We start from the raw sequence: 16710 nt of genomic DNA, 5'->3' as shown, positions 1-16710 counted from the left end.
ATAATAGACTCTCCACAAACATAGTTAATAAATTAATGAAAGGCCTCCTTAAGACACAAGACAGTTCAGCATGTTTGAGTACATTAAAAAATGGATAGAATTAAAGATTCTATAAAGACAAGTGGCCAACTAAGAAAAATGAATTTAATAATATTAGTAACAAAGGTTTGTTGTAATATTAATAACAATAGGGATTTATATACAGAATGTATAAATAGCTGTCACCAACCAGTTGTAAAAAGGCTAACATGTCAGTAGGAAAATGGGTAAAGAATACAGACAACTCAGGAAGAAAATATTTGAGTGGCCAGTGAGCCCATTAAATTTTACTCAGCCTTACTGGGCATCTGAAAATAAAATGGAAGCCACAGTGAGGTACTGTTGCGCACGTCTCACGTCGGCACAATACTGGGGGTCTAAATCGGCATAACTACTTTGGATAGTTCTTTGGCAACATCCGGTTAACTAAGCGGAAGACGCACATCCCCTGTGACCCCGGTATTCAGTTCCTGGTGTGTGTATATGTGGGTAATTATGTGTTCTTACACAGTCTGTGGTTGTTGAAACAAATGATTTAGGGTTACATGTACTAATGCAGATAAAATAGTGCTGAGTGAGTAAAAAACAAATTGCAGAAGCATTCACGGAGTATAATACTCTTTTACTTAAAGCTTACAACTATGTACATATTGCTTTGAAATAAAAATATACCAGAAATACCTGAACATTAACGATAAGCAGATAACTAGCAGTCATCTTGGTGGTGGGGAAGGGCGTGGGGCCAGGGAGGGGTACACAGGGAGCTTCATCTCTCTGCAGCAAATTTAGTGGGTAAAAGGATGTTTGTTTCTATTATTTTCTTTTTTTTTTTTGACATTTTAAGATTTTATTTATTTATTTATCTATTAGAGAGTGAGCGAGAGAGAAACAGCATGAGAGGGGAGAGGGTCAGAGGGAGAAGCAGGCTCCCCGCTAAGCCGGGAGCCCGATGTGGGACAGGACCCTGAGATCATGACCTGAGCTGAAGGCAGTCGCTTAACCAGCTGAGCCACCCAGGCGCCCTGTTTCTATTATTTCCTATACTTTGTGTATGTTTATATATATGTCAGTTTTTAATCTTTCCAGTAAAATTGCTCATTTTATGTTCAGGAATATATTTCCTCTTGGTGTAGCTAACAAGACTCTAAAGCAAGAATACATATACTTTTAATTATCAAAGTATATTAGTATTAAGGTTATAGTCAGTATTTTCCAAAGTGAAATTCTTCAGAGTGTTTGATATTAAAAGTATGAGCAAAGCAGGTAAGTCCTCTGCTAAATGGAGCAAACTGTGGCTCAGGCACAGATGCTACTGAAAAGCCTAGTTAACAGGGCCGACCTCTCAGGGAATCCTGGAGACGGAGAGCACAGCAGGTCCTCGGGAGTCTCAGCCGCAGGCTAGAAAGTCCTGTTCTTGGAGCGTAAGTGTGTTTTCCGTTGCTTACCTGCAAGGTGTCCTGTCTCCTCTGGACACGGACACCGCAGTACGGTCCACGGAGCTGCTTCCCCCGGTCTGTGGTAGGTGAGTGGCCGTCACGTGCCCTCCGGGACCCTCCCACTGATCAGAAGGCCTCTCGTGCAGGTGGTCCCGCTGTCGCAGCGGAGCGGGGTTCTTGAGTGGTGCACAGGCACTGTCCCCATCGGTGAGTTCCTCGTGAGCAACGAGACCGGGGCTCATCGGCGGTACAGGCCGAGGGACTTCAGCGCCGTTCACTGCCAGAAGAAGATGATGGTGAGTGACACTCACAGGTATAAGTCCGTGCACGACCGTGGACCCGCTGCCGCAGCTGACCGCTCTCAGACGTTAGAGCACACGGTCATGCTTCGGTGTCACCGGGTGCTGATCCGGAGTGAAAGCAAGCACGCCCCCAGCGTGGAAGTGTGTGTGAGTGAAACGGGAAGGTCTGTGAACTCCATAAAGTGCCGACCCTTGTCTGATGAGAGATTTAACGTTCGGTGGAATGCTAATTTGCTTCCAGTTTGGGGTAAGCTAATTCTTAACAGAACAGACAAAACACTAATTAAACCAAAAAATAGATAACAAAATAATTTTTATATAAAACTGATAGACCTTTTAAGACATTGGCCACATCACTCACACTGGCCTTGTGGCCTGACGTTCATCCAGCCACAACACGGACTGGACGTGCCTTTTCCCCTGGGCACTGCGCTCACACTTCACAAATGTTAGGACTCATCATCGCCGTACTTACCCCATTTTAAAATGAGAGGACGTTCAGAAATTTAACTTGCCCAGGTCAGTGAGCTAATGGTGGAGCAAGGATTTGAATCTTGTGTGTCCAACCCTGAATCTGTTACCTTTCCTTGTAATTTTTTAACTGGGTGGCAAAGTGCCGCAGGTGTTGTGATGGAAAGCTTTCCCGGGTACCGAGCAGGCCCGGGGTGGATGCGGTGCGTTCTACCTGCGCTGGGCAGGACTGGAGCCAGATCCAGAACGGCTTCGTAGGGCAGTGGCCTTTGAGCCGAGATGACTCGCTGAATTGGTTTTCTAAGTAGAAGGCGCACGCAAGCAAAGGGAAGGAGGCCCGGACAGGCAGTTAGAGACAGCAGAGGCTTAGTTTTTGAGGAGATCAGTGAGACTGAAGCAGTAGTTGTTAGTCAAAAAATGGAGGGTTGCTTCATGAAATGCTAAGAACTGGGTACTTTATCCTGTAAGCAGTAGAGAACCCTCGAGAAGGACAGTAATACCAGATTTGCATTTTAGAGAAAGAACTCACAGCACTGTGGGCTACATTTTTGAGAAGCTGACTAGAAGCGTGACACAGGGGACCTGAATTAAGACGAATAGCAGCAGGAATGGAAAGTAAGGGGTACATACCAGAAATATTAAGGAGGCAGAACTGATAGGATTTGGTTACTGATTAGAAGTGGGGTTGGGGAAAAAGTAATCAGTGACACCCAGTGTTTGGGTGATGGGGTGGATGGAGGGGCTCCTTACCGTGTAGAAGATGAGAGAAGTGGCTGAGGTTTGCTGAGGAGAAGGTGAAGAAGTCGTTCGGGTTTGGAAGTGATCCAGGTGAAGATGCTGACGGGCAGTCTGAGAAGCAGGCCAGGCGGAGCTTCATAAAGACACTGGGCCAGAGAGAGAGACGTGGGGTCGTCAGCACATGGTGAGAGTGCAGCCCATGGAGGTAGACCAGCTCTGCTGCAGGAGAGGATTACCTAGTGAGAAGATACTGGAGGACGGATCTGAGACGTGTCAGCCTCTTCGCCATCCACTCTTGCTTTTCTGTTGCCTGTTGGGCCCCTGGTGCTCAGACAGTCCGGAGCCGTTTCTGGCTGTTTTGTGTTTACTTCCACATAGATAACAGAATCATTCCAATTCGAATTGAATTAAAACAACAGTCACTGTTGGTGTGTCTCCTTCCCCTGAGATTCACATGTGAAGCCTAAAGGGATTATACCTTGTCACTGTTTCCCTGACCAGACTGTTAGCTTCGGGGGTAGATAACACCTTGTTTATCTCTTCATTGCCTCTGCATCCCTCATACTGTTTTCTATCTAGAAACTCTCAGTAGACATTAAAGTAGTTGAACACAATACTGAGAAAATTTTATATTTGATCTTTTTAAAGGATGTACAAAAGAAGTCGTTTGAAGAGAAATATAAAACGTTCATGGATGTCTGCCAAAAATTTCAACCGGTTTTCCGTTACTTCTGCATGGAAAAATTCTTGGACCCAGCCGTTTGGTTTGAGAAACGACTGGCTTATACTCGCAGCGTGGCTACTTCCTCTATCGGTAATCGTCCTGTCCGTTGTAGCCCGTGCGGCACTGGCTGCTTTCTCAGCTGCAGGGGTGATGGTGCTGAGGGAGCTTGTCAGCCAGACCGTCCTCGTCATTCCGTCATTGTGCGTCTCGTTCGCCTCTCGGCTCGTAACTCGTTCTTCTGAGCTTTTGCAGGAAAGAATTCTCCTACTCCAAGGAGAGAGAAGACCGGCTCTTCTTTGTTCAGTAGTGAATATGGCGTATTTTCAATCTTCCCTCAATATGTTATTTTCTTTTTTTTTTTTAAGATTTTATTTATTTATTTGACAGAGAGAGAGACGGTGAGAGCAGGAACACAAGCAGGGGGAGTGGGAGAGGGAGAAGCAGGCTTCCCGCCTAGCAGGGAGCCCGATGCGGGGCTCGATCCCAGGACCCTGGGATCATGACCTGAGCCGAAGGCAGACGCTTAACGACTGAGCCACCCAGGCGCCCCTCAATATGTTATTTTCTGAGATCGCCTTTGGGAAATAATAAAACCCATGATAACTATATTTAACTTACCTCCTTTAATTTAATTCAGTTTGTTCTTTTGCACAAAATCTCTATTATCACTCAGTGACTGAATCTATTTAATAGAACTTTATGTTTGGATTAGAAAGCATGATATATATTCAGATACGCAGGGCACACTACATATTTTGACCTTGTTTTTTTAATTGGTAAGAGACTGGAATAGCTAGACAGGGCTATTAGCCAAATCCTAGAGTATGAAAACTAATGTTGAATAGCAGAGATCTTCTAATCTATTGATTTTTTAACTAAGAAAGGCCATCCCTCCATCACTTAGGTAGCATACCCCGAAAGGCAAGGAGTGTATATTCTGAACAAGTTCTCGGTCATTAAAAAACCCTCTTCTTGTCTACAGTGAGAATCACTAATCTGAGTCAACTAATTTAGTTTATAAATAAGAAAGGAGACCCACCCAGTTCGTGACAGCGCTAGCCAGGTGCACGGGCGTCCTGTTTCTTCTCTAACACCACGTGCTGTTTTCATTAGGTCAGAAGTGTTTGGACATGCCATCATCTATCCTGAAACAGAAATGTAGTTTTTCCTGGACATATATCTGATGAAATGAGTTAATGATTAATTTATGTTAAATTTAAAAGTATACTCAGTAAAATATTTGAGGGCATATAATGCCTTGCTAAATAATGGGTCTCAACTTTAACCACACTAATTTTCAAAGTATGAATATTTTTAAATGTATGCTTATTAGTAAAGGGAAAGCTGTTTTTTAGCTCACCATGTAGAATTTGTAAAATGCAGTGTTGATGAAACAGCTCGCAAGATCTGACTTAAATTCAAAGTGGCAAGTTATGTGCATATTTTCCTTGAAGCCGGCTAAATAGCCTACGCTACTTAAAAATGTTGTCAGTGGTATTAGTAGAAATTATGGGTCAGTGTGTTCTAGAAATAGATGGTCCCAGGGATTTCAGGTTGGTTTGTTGTTTTTTTCCCCAGTTGGTTACATACTTGGACTTGGTGATCGACATGTACAGAATATCTTGATAAATGAGCAGTCTGCAGAACTTGTACATATAGATTTGGGTAAGTAATAAAAGATTAGAAATGCATCTTTATTCTGTTTATTAAATACTTGGTCATAAGAAGTGATATTTGCCTCCAGGATGTTACAAGTGTGAGGGAGACAGATCAAAGTAATAAGTGTTGTTTAAAAAAAAAGCATAAACACATGCTAGAGGGAATAGCTAACTCTGTTGAGATAATGAGTGAAACTTACTACAACAGGTGACATTTAAGCCAGGTCTTAAAGAAAGGAAAGATAATCCAGACAGAAGAGAGAGCAAATACAAAACGGGGACTAATGAAGATGTAACCTGTAGGAATGGTGAGATGTCCAATATGGCCGGAGTGAAGTTTGCGTGTAGTTGAGTAGCTGGGGAGGTAGCTTGGTACTAGACTGTGAAAAGCCAGGCTCAGCGTTTCAGCTTTAACCTGTGAAACAAGGGGGGGAGTAAATGAAGATGTATTTAAGTAGGACATGATCACCTCTAATTATTGGAGAAATAATTTGGGGAGCAATACTGGCAGTGGAAAGACACGTTAGGGGCTAGTATAATAGTTCAGACAAGAAAGGATGAGGACTTGGACTAAAGTTGTAGAGGTCAGGAGCTGGGCTGTGGGGGACATTTTCATCGTAACCTGCAGCCGGGATGTTAGATATGGCAAGGGCGGGAGAAGGGATGGCAGGATAACTGACGTTTCTAGCGAGGGAACGCAGCAGGTTTTGTGAAGAATGAGAGAGCAGTGAGTTCACTTTTGCATCTTGTCTTTAGGTATTACTGGGACTTCCGGGTGTAATGGGCAGTTTCATACACAGGAAGGCGAAGAGCTTGAGCATAATGATAGAGCTGTACCGCCTTCCGCTGATAGATGTCAGCTGAGGGCAGCGGGCTGGAGGAGGTTCTGATCGTCTGTATCCTCCTTGATAAAGAAGACTGAAGACAGAATCCTAAGGAATGCCAGTTTTGAAAAGCCTGAGTCAGAAAAAACATTGAGGAATAACCAACAAGTCATGGGAACGAGGAGGCAGGGGCGGGAAATTTTTCATGAAGGAAGAAGTGCTGCTGTTGTGTCTGCTACAGCAGGTCAGATAAGGTCAACACTGAAAACAGGCCTTTGAATTGAACAGTTAATCGATGTTCAAGGTCTAGGAAGTTAATCTGAATAGGATGGAAGAAGTGAGATTGTGGCAAGGTAAGGACTTGCAGAGCAGGAATGTGCGCTGTCCACGAGAGGTTTAGAAGGACGGGAGAGGCATTGGCTCTAGAGATGAGAGAGACGTGCTCCAGCCTTTTTTGTTTGTTTTGAGGGTTTTTTTGTTCATTTGCTTTTTAAAGATGAGAGCGGCGTGCACATGTTCTATATGGATAAGTTAGAGGAGAGAGACAGAGATCCTGAAATAGCAAGGGGAGTCCTCAAGCATCTGGGGTACTGTTGGCTTTACACGGGAGGCACGTTAGCTTTTCCACTGAGAGGAGGAAGGTCTTGAGCTAGAGGAGAAAGAATTGGAGGGAAGTAACATTTGCTGTTCTGTTTTAACTGAGAAAGCAAAAGCCTGCTTGCTTGCTGAGCAGCGGAGGGGGGTAATTGGCCTTGTAAGAACAGTACAATGCAAACCGGGCTCCACGGAGGTGAGACCAAGAGCCGGGTGGAGACGGAGAGCGAAGGCGACGTGCCGAGCAGTCCCCGGGGCGCTCGCCTACCGTGAGGACCTGCACTTGCAGTCGGGCCAGTGGTGTCTTCCCGCGCCTCCTCCCAGCCTCCCTGAGTCGCAGCTGTGCTTAGAGAAGTGTGGAGGGGCCGGGGGCCAACGAGACGTGAGGCAGCAGTGAGAGTGAGCAGCCTTGCACTCCGCACCCTGAGTGGAGTAGGGAAGGAGGAAAGGCTGACAGACTAGAAATCTCAGTGAGTTTGAAGACTCTTTAATAAGGGGGTAGAAAAAGAGCTTTAAGATTTCTAAGAAGGTGTAGTCTCAGGAAATTATCAGTTCTGTATTATAATCCATATAAGTTGTTGCTGAGTTAAGATGGAGTTCCATTAGAATGGAGAAGATCACATATATTACATGGTTTTCCCCAGAATGAATTCAGTTCTACGAAGTTACAAAAGAGTAGTGATTGCTGGAGGCACAGAGTGAGTGGGAGGGCAGTAGGCTGGGAGGGATGTGGGTGGCTGTAAATGGGGCAGCTTGAAGGATCCTTGTGGTGATGGAAATATTCTGGACCTTGTCTGGATCGGTGTCCGTGTCCTGGCTGGGAAGCTACTGTAGAGTTTTGCAAGATTGGGGGGAAATGAGGAAAAGGTATATGGGGAATTTTGTATTTTGCATATTGTATCTTATGAATGCATATCAATGTATAGTTATCTCAGAATAAAAAGTTTCATTTAATAAAAAGTTTTAATATATAACTAATATGCGTGTATACTTAAATACATATAAATTAAGATTATATGCATGCTTTGCATTTTAAATCCTACCCATCACTATTTCATTTTAAAAAAGCACCCTTTAATCTAGAACTTCTCTAATTATGTCTGGAAGTTGCTACGCTTTTTAAATTTGAGGTGCATCTCCTAGACCGTGGCAGAGCAGAAACAGAATAAACCACCGTGAGTGGTACTATGTGTCACTATGCAGTACTGATGACAGATGATCTGGGGCCTTGCACAGCTCACACGCCCCAAGGGAGGACAGTCAGTTTGCTGTGGAACCTCCTAACCTTGCTGTACTGTTTCCTTTAGGAGTTGCTTTTGAACAGGGTAAGATCCTCCCTACTCCTGAAACGGTTCCTTTCAGACTCACCAGAGATATTGTGGACGGGATGGGCATTACTGGTGTTGAAGGTGTCTTCAGAAGGTAAGGGTTTACAGCAGATGGTTTTTTATGTCAAAATTATTTGGATTATTGATTTCTGTAGACTCTAGGATTCACTGCTAAATCATGTTCCAGTGCTGAAAACCCCGGAGTAAAGACTGTAATAGTTTCCCCTTCCTTCAGACCACCTGGGACCTCACCCTATAGAACATACATAGCTGTCCTTCCTAGCCCCTTCTGGAAGCAGCTTGCCTCTACCGTTAATGCCTCTGTCCTCGGGAACTCCGTTTACTGCTCAGAACTCCTTCGGGCGCTCAGTGTTGGGCAGATAAGCTCTGCTGAAGGCGCGTATGATGGACTGGTTCCTGCTGAAAGCACTTCCCAGGTCCCTGTAGCTCCCCAGCATTGGTCCATGTGCTCAGCTTTTACTAGAGTAGAATCCAGTCAGAGTGAACTAATAATTAACGCAATAATCACTGACTGAAAGCAATGTTTCATAGTAGTACTGTGTGTTATTCTTACAAAGGCTTAGCTTACATTCATATAGATATATTCCTTTTTTTTTTTTTTTTAAAGATTTATTTATTTGACAGAGAAAGACACAGCGAGAGAGGGAACACAAGTAGGGGGAATGGGAGAGGGAGAAGCAGGCTTCCCTCTGAGCAGGGAGCCCGATGTGGGGCTCGATCCCAGGACCCTGGGATCATGACCTGAGCCGAAGGCAGACACTTAATGACTGAGCCACCCAGGCGCCCCTAGATATATTCTTTTCAAAAATAATTTACCGAAAATGCAGTCTGCCTAGTACTGTGCTCTTTGAGATGTTAATCTGGGAATTATTAATAAGAATAGTCTCGGCACAGTATACATGAATATATAGCAATGAAGAGATGTTGGACACGGTGTGTAACAAGATCCATATTTGTAACGTGTTTGTAGATGCTGTGAGAAAACCATGGAGGTCATGAGAAGCTCTCAGGAAACCCTGCTAACCATTGTGGAGGTAAAGCGTATTATAAGGAAATCTTCATTTCTCTGCCGTTAGACTGTGTATCTTGTTAGGACGTCACTGATTTGAGGATCAGTGCTTCGTGTTAGTGTGGTGGGATGGGCAGTGGGAGGGACGGGGGTGCGCACATCAGTAAACAGTGGTTTAGAAACGCCTCCAGTCCTACCAGGTTTCTGGGCATGTTACGGCTTCCTAAGTCATCTCTAGTGTTTAAATCATAAATCAGCACTTCGACATCTTTGCTCTCTCCTGTGGCATGACTTGCTTTCAGAATGGTTTCCTTTGGGGTTTTGAGAGAAATAGTAAATTATATCCCTTTGCCCAGGTTCAGAACATGTAATCACTGCCTCATGTTGATCAGGCAGAAAGAGGAGAAAGTAATGCAGATTTCTAGGGCTTAATGACATTAGCTCTACCCCAGAGAGAATTATGTACCTAAAGCAGTGTTTCACCACCCTGGTAAAGGGTGTGTGGGCAAGAGATGAGTTGTGTTTGCTCCACAAGGAAACGTGGGAGCCGGAGCACAGGGGACTCCCTTACTTACAACCGTCAGCATTTATTCCTTTAACCTGGTGGTGCTCAGCTGGCTGTACTTGACTATCACCAGGACAGCTTTTAAAAAATATTGATGCTGACCATCTTCAAACCATACTTCAGGGGTGGGGCAGGAACATTTGTTTTTTTAAAAGCTATTGATATCTATTGGGTGGAGGCCAGGGATGCCGTAAACATCCTGTAGTGCACAGGACAGCGCCCACAACAAAGAAGTTTTCAGCCCAAAAATGTTAGTAGTGCCTGGATTGAGAAACCCTGCTGTAGCTTAATCGGTCTGTATTCCTTTATTGTTTTCATTCAGCCACTTCTGTTTTGGTGGTAAGACTAAAGTCAGTTTTTGAAGTAGTCTGGTTCTTCCTTGATTTCAAAATTTACAAATATGACGCCTAACAGAAGGCTTAGGGTTTGAAATAATTTGTGTTGTTTTTCTACTGAAACCCAAGACGACCATTATAGACTCTTTGTAATAGTAGAGACCTCCATTCCTTTTCATTATTTGATTAATAAAATGTACTTCCCTATGGGTTCAAGCTGAAGTAACGATCAACTTCATATAGACTGCTATATGCAGAAGACGTCATAGACAAACCTAATGGTAACCACAAATCAAAAACCAGTAATAGACATGCAAAGAATAATCCAAGTATATCATTAAAGAAAACTAACAACCATGAAAGAGAGAAGAGGATCAGAGAAAAACTACAAAAACCACCATAAAACAAGTAACAAAATGGCAATAAATACATGTCTATCAATAATTACTTTGAATGTAAATGGACTAAATGCTCCAATCAAAGACATAGTATGACAGAATGGATAAAAAAAACAAGACCCATCTATATGCTGCCCACAAGAGACTCATCCCAGACCTAAAGACACCTGCAGATTGCAAGTGAGGGGATGGAGAACCATCTGTCATGCTAATGGATGTCAAAAGAAAGGTGGAGTAGCAATACTTACATTGGACAAAATAGACTTTAAAACAAAGACTGTAAAAACAGACAAAGAAGGATACGATATAATAATAAAGGGGACAATCCAGCATGAAGACAAACATTTATGCACGCAACACTGGAGTAGCCAAATACATAAAATAGTTAATAACAAACATGAACTCATCAATAGTAATACAATAATAGTAGGGGACTTTAACACCCCTCTTCTATTGATGGACTAGCAATTCAAACAGATCAACAAGGAAACAGTGGCTTTGAATGACCAACTGGACCAGATGTACTTAACATATATTCAGAACATTTCGCCCTAAAATAGCAGAATCCACATTCTTTTCAAGTGCACATGGAACATTCTCCAGAATAGATCACATATTAGGCCACAAAACAAGTCTCAACAAATTAAAAAAGATCAAAGTCATACCACGCATCTTTTCTGACCACAGTGCTAAGAAACTATAAGTCAACCACAAGAAAAAATCTGGAAAGACCACAAATACATGGAGGATAAATAACATGCTACTAAACAATGAGTGGGTCAAGCAAGAAATCAGAAAGTACATGGGAACAAATGAAAACACAATGGTCCAAAATCTTGTGATGCAGCAAAAGCAGTTCTAAGAGGGAAGTTTATAGCAATACAGGCCTACCTCAAGAAGCAAGAAAAATCCCAAATAAACAGCCTAAACTTACACTTAAAAGAGCTAGAAAAAATACAAAGAAAAATCATGCCAGTAGAAGGAAAGAGATAATAAAAATTAGAGCAGAAATATATGAAATAGAAACTGAAAAAAAAAAAAAATAGAAAAGATAAATGAAACCAGGAGCTGGTTCCTTAAAAAGATCAACAAAATTGATAAATCTCTAGCCAGACTCATAAAAAAAAAAAGAAGGGATTCAAAATCACAAATGAAAGAGGAAAAATAACAGCCAACGCTACAGAAATACAATTACAAGAGAATATTATGAAAAACTATGCCAACAAATTAGACAACCTGGAAGAAATACATAAATTCCTAGAAGCACCTACCAAAACTGAAGCAGGAAGATGTAAAAAAATTTGGACTGATTACCAGCAAGAAATTGTTGGGAGTTTTTGATTACTGATTCAAACAAAACTCCAGGACCAGATGGCTTCACAGGGGAATTCTACCAAACATGTAAAGAAGAATTAATACCTATTCTCGAACTATTCCAAAAAATAGAAAAGAAAGGAAAACTTCCAGATTTATTGTATGAGGCCAGTATCGCCCTGACACCAAAACCAGATAAACACAATATAAAAAGAGAGAACTACAGGCCAATATCTCTGAAGAACATAGATGCATAAACCTTCAACAGAATACTAGCACACCGAATCCAACACTACATTAAAAAAGTCATTCACCATGTGGCCAAGTGGGATTTCTTCCTGGTATGCAAGAGTGGTTCGGTATTTGCAAATCAAACAACATGATACATTATTACATTGATAAGAGAAAGGATAAAAACCATATTATAATTTCAATAGATGCAGAAAAAGCATCTGACAAAGTACAATTTCCATTCATGATAAAATCCCTCAACAAAGTAGGTTTAGAGGGAACAAACTGAACATAATAAAGGCCTTATATGAAAAAACCCACAGCAAACATCCTCCTCGGTAGGGAGAAACAGAGCCTTCCCTCTAAGGTCAGGAACAAGACAAGGATGTCCACTCTCACCACTTTTATTCAACATAGTACTGGAAATCCTAGCCACAGCAATCAGACAACAAAAAGAAATAAAAGGCATCCAACTTGGTAAGGAAGAAGTAAATTTTCACTGTTTGCAGATGACATGATACCAAAAATAGAAAACCCAAAAGATTCCACCAAAAAGCTAGTAGACCTGATAAATGGATTCAGTAAAGTCGCAGGACACAAAATCAAAGTGTAGAAATCCGTTGTGGATTAACAGAATATTCCACCGTGACAGAGTTGTAACACTTTCTGCTGCTGCCCTTTTTTGTGTTTTCTCAGTACTTCTGTAGGCTGGGACTGTAAACTGCCTTTAAGCATTCCATGTTTCATTCCAGGACGTGTCCGGCATCCGCAGTACCAAAATCTGCTCCGGGCAACCCCCAGGGTCACTAAAAACTGTGGGGGCACTGACTTCGAATCTCTGCGGTTTGTCCATAAGTTCCAGGGCTCCCGTGTGACTTCACATTGGCCACTGACGCGGCTTTAGAGAGATCCGGACCAGGCTCAGCCACAGAAAGGACCTTGGGTTTGGAGGAGCTTTCAGTAAAGCAGACCCTTTGTTTTCTCTAGTGGAATTTAGGACTAATTGAGAGAAAAAAAGCCTTAGGAACAGAAGTCAGTGTTAGCTCTATTACTGATAAAATGCTTGGATAAGATGGTGGAGGCGTGAGGCCCACACAGGCTTGCGGGTGCTTCCCGCTCCCCCTGCCGATCCCACCTGAGGGAGGGATGGGGCGAGAGCGGGTGCCTTTGCTCAGGACCCTAGTGGTGAAGCGGAGAGAGAGAAGGGAGGGAGGGACTAGTCCTTAGCTCTTTGAAATAGATTAGTTTCACCGAGTCAGAAACAGGTCAGGGGATGTCACCACCCCACCCAGGGAGAAGAACGGACTCAGAAGGGGCTAGGAAGCCGGAGCACTGTGCGGACACGGTCTCCTCCACAAGGAGACGGGAAGCGCCTCCAGAGGTCGTCCCCGTCCCCCCAGTCACCTACCATTTGACTGGCCTCTGTTATTTTTTATCACACTGGTTCGTCTGTCTCTAAGTACGTCATCGGAAGGCACATTGTTCTTCTAACACGTACGTTCTGCCTAGGTTCTCCTCTACGACCCCCTGTTCGACTGGACCATGAATCCTCTGAAGGCTCTGTATTTACAGCAGAGGCCGGAGGACGACACTGAGCTGCACTCCACTCCTGGGGGAGAGGACCCGGAATGCAGACGCAACCTCAGGTGAGCCGCCTGTTACGAACAAGGGCCCTACTGTCCAACTGCTCAGCTTGTCCTGTTCCCGAGGCCCTTGAACTGTCCCCCCGCACTACAACCTGTGTGTTTGTCCTCAGTGACACAGACCAGAGTTTCAACAAAGTAGCGGAACGAGTCTTGATGAGACTACAAGAGAAGCTGAAAGGAGTGGAGGAAGGAACGGTGCTCAGCGTGGGGGGGCAGGTGAATCTGCTCATCCAGCAAGCCATGGACCCCAAAAATCTCAGCCGACTTTTCCCAGGATGGAAAGCTTGGGTGTGATCCAGCATATGAATTTCCCTTCAGCTCAACCTTTAGAAATTATACTGTGGCCTTCATTTTTAACCCATCCAGCAGACTTTGAATAGGTATTAATATTTAACTAAGTGAACTATTTACTGTTTTTAAAAAAGTGTTTAATACTTGAGTCAGTCACCTAAAGAGGCCTGGACAGTCTCAAGGAAAATCTCCTCTATCACATGTTAGAAATAAGTGTCATTCATGCTGTACTTATAGGCTAGACATTTGTTTTTTCTTTTCAAGTACATGTATTGTTCTCAGTAAAACCCCTGACAGATGCTTTAGCTGAAAGTGGAAGCAGCTGGAGGGCAGAGAGCATCACTGACAGTGTTTGCTTGAGTATGAATTAGAAGAAAGAAACTGCTGGATTGAGGTAGCTTTTAATTAAAACTTGTTTCCCAGATATTAGATATGAATGATAAGTTATTTGATACTAATTTATAAAAGGAAGAAAAAAACTTTAAAATTGTGACCATCTATATATCGTGGTAAAGCCACATTAAAAATAAGCAATATTGAAAGCAAGTTAGTACTTAAGAAATATGTCTGGATTTTCAGTAGGAAGATCACCCAGTGTTACTGAATAATGAAGTTACTTTATGGAGAACAAATTTCTAAGACACAGTTAGGATGGTTTCTATTTTTAAAAATGTATATTGGGCCTTCTCATTCTATTCTGTATCTTTTAAACCCTTCTGTACTTTATCTCTCTCTGATGACTTTATATCTCTTCTAGTTTATGAATTCTCTTGTCAGCTATATATAATCTCCTTTTTAGACTGTTTACCATGTTTCTTTTTTCAAAATTTATTTTTCATTTCGGGGCGCCTGGGTGGCTCAGTCAGCTAAGTGTCTGCCTTTGGCTCAGGTCGTGATCTCAGGGTCCTGGGATTGAGTCCTGCATCGGGCTCCCTGCTGAGCAGGGAGCCTGCTTCTCCCTCTACCTCTACCCCTGCTTGTGGTTTCTCTCTTAAGAAATAAAATCTTTTTAAAAAATTATTTTTCTCTCTAGTAGCTCTACATTACATCAAATTCCTATTGTTTGTATCTGTTGAATCTTGTATTTGGTGGAATGTTTATCCATGTATTTTGTAATGTTGGAGGGTGAGCTTCAGCAAGGCTTTCTCTGTGGGAATTGTGAGTGACCTGGGTTAAGAATAATTCATTCCAGATAAGGTTTCTGGAGAACTCTTCTTAAAACTATTATTTTACATTTCAAATTACAAACTTAGTTTGGTATATCTGCCTAAATGAAGACTTAGTATGTACAGGAAGTTTTATTACTGTAGTGAATCAAGGGATTGTAATAAGAAAGCCTTAAAATCTTCGTGGATGGAATAAGAAATTAGCCAGATGACGGTGCAGGTATATGAATTTGTCCTGCTAGTTGACGTATGCAGTTATATAACATCATTAATCTCCTCGTCAGCCTGGAGGTATGCCCTAAGTTTCCTGTCCTGTTTCAAATATTCTTAATAATGGTTTTGAAGTTTGCCAAATTTGCAGATAACAAATCTAGGAGGAATAGCTAATTCACAGGTGGTGGAATTAAAGATTTTGACAGGAACACGGTCTAGAAATAAATAGGTTTTTAAAATATTAATTATACAATTTGTTGTATGCTGAGTGCCTGATGTACATTCTCTGCAGCATATTGTGGGAGATTAGTGATGTTATTCCAGTTTACAGCTGCAGGAAGTGAAGTTTAGAGAAATAAGTAACTTGTCCAAGACCAGAATATAGTAAATTGAAGGTACAAGTGTAAGATGGACAAAGAATCTAGGCTTCACTAGTCAGTTGAGTGCAAACCAAGTAAAGCATCTACTAGAAAGGCTAATAAATCGTAGGCAGAACAGTGTTGTCTGGATTAAGGGAGATCATCGCCCTGACACCACTCTCTGTGCTGGTCATACCACCTCAAGGTGTCTCCTTCCTAGTATACATTTAAAATATATGCACTTAGAAATGCTAAAGATTTAAATATGGTATAAAGGAAATCAAAGCAAAGAGGAAAAACTCTGGATTTCTTATTTGCTGTAGGCAATTCTTTAAAAAAGTAGAAAGTATACTGACTTGAAATATAGAAATATGTGTCATTTCAAGTATTTTGTTTGCACTTTAATGAAATTATATATTTTCTGTAGATTTATTTTAGTACCATTGAATGCATTTCTTTACTACACTGTTCCCTGTTTTTGAATAAACAATTGTAAAAGAAAATATATGCTAAGACTCATTTATTTTATTCAGATGCGTGAGTGTTCTGTGTGCCTGGCCCAGGCTAGTTCCGAGGGAGACAGCGGTGAATGAGGCAGGAACAGTCGACCCCTAGAGCCTGTGGTCTGGGGCAGACCCAGACCCACCACTTCCAGTCGTGTCCACTGGGAAGCCTGCTACACAGAACCAGCCTGGTGGGCTGTATCTCAGTCTAAACAGTCAGTTTGCTTGTCTCTCTTAATTACCCCATCACAGAAAGGCAAATAAATGGTCCTTGTTTGGGCCCAGAGAGTGATCTAGTTGACATTTCTAAAGTCTAAAAGATATATCCTGGAATATGACAAATACAAAGGTCCTACTATACTAAATGTGAAGTTAGCATTCCATAATATTTATCATTTTTTAAATAAATAAATTCAGTCCTTCAGATTTTGGGGCTCTTGTTTCTGAAAAAATGAATTTTGCATAAATACCACAGAGTCAGATCTTTACAAAGTTTGAATCTAAATGAGGAGGGTGGAAATCTTACATACTTATATACTGAAAAT

The 16710-nt window shown here is 42.1% G+C and overlaps 1 protein-coding gene across 5 annotated transcripts in view; it reads left to right on the top strand.

Moving 5' to 3' along the window:
• The window catches only part of ATM (ATM serine/threonine kinase), a 126370-nt gene extending 110205 nt beyond the window's left edge, over positions 1-16165 (top strand). For all 5 annotated transcript variants that reach the window (XM_078059043.1, XM_078059044.1, XM_078059045.1 and 2 more), the window contains 7 exons: positions 1622-1771; positions 3635-3800; positions 5289-5375; positions 8094-8208; positions 9106-9169; positions 13497-13633; positions 13744-16165. In XM_078059043.1, the coding sequence (XP_077915169.1) occupies positions 1622-1771; positions 3635-3800; positions 5289-5375; positions 8094-8208; positions 9106-9169; positions 13497-13633; positions 13744-13927 (903 nt within the window). In that variant the 3' untranslated portion in view covers positions 13928-16165. The remainder of the gene's footprint in view (positions 1-1621; positions 1772-3634; positions 3801-5288; positions 5376-8093; positions 8209-9105; positions 9170-13496; positions 13634-13743) is intronic.
• Positions 16166-16710: the final 545 nt, after the last annotated feature.

Source organism: Halichoerus grypus, chromosome 11 (assembly GCF_964656455.1).
Source record: "Halichoerus grypus chromosome 11, mHalGry1.hap1.1, whole genome shotgun sequence".
NCBI lineage: Eukaryota > Metazoa > Chordata > Mammalia > Carnivora > Phocidae > Halichoerus > Halichoerus grypus.
The sequence above is the reverse complement of the archived record's forward strand: the minus strand, read 5'-3'. Positions and strand labels throughout refer to the sequence as shown.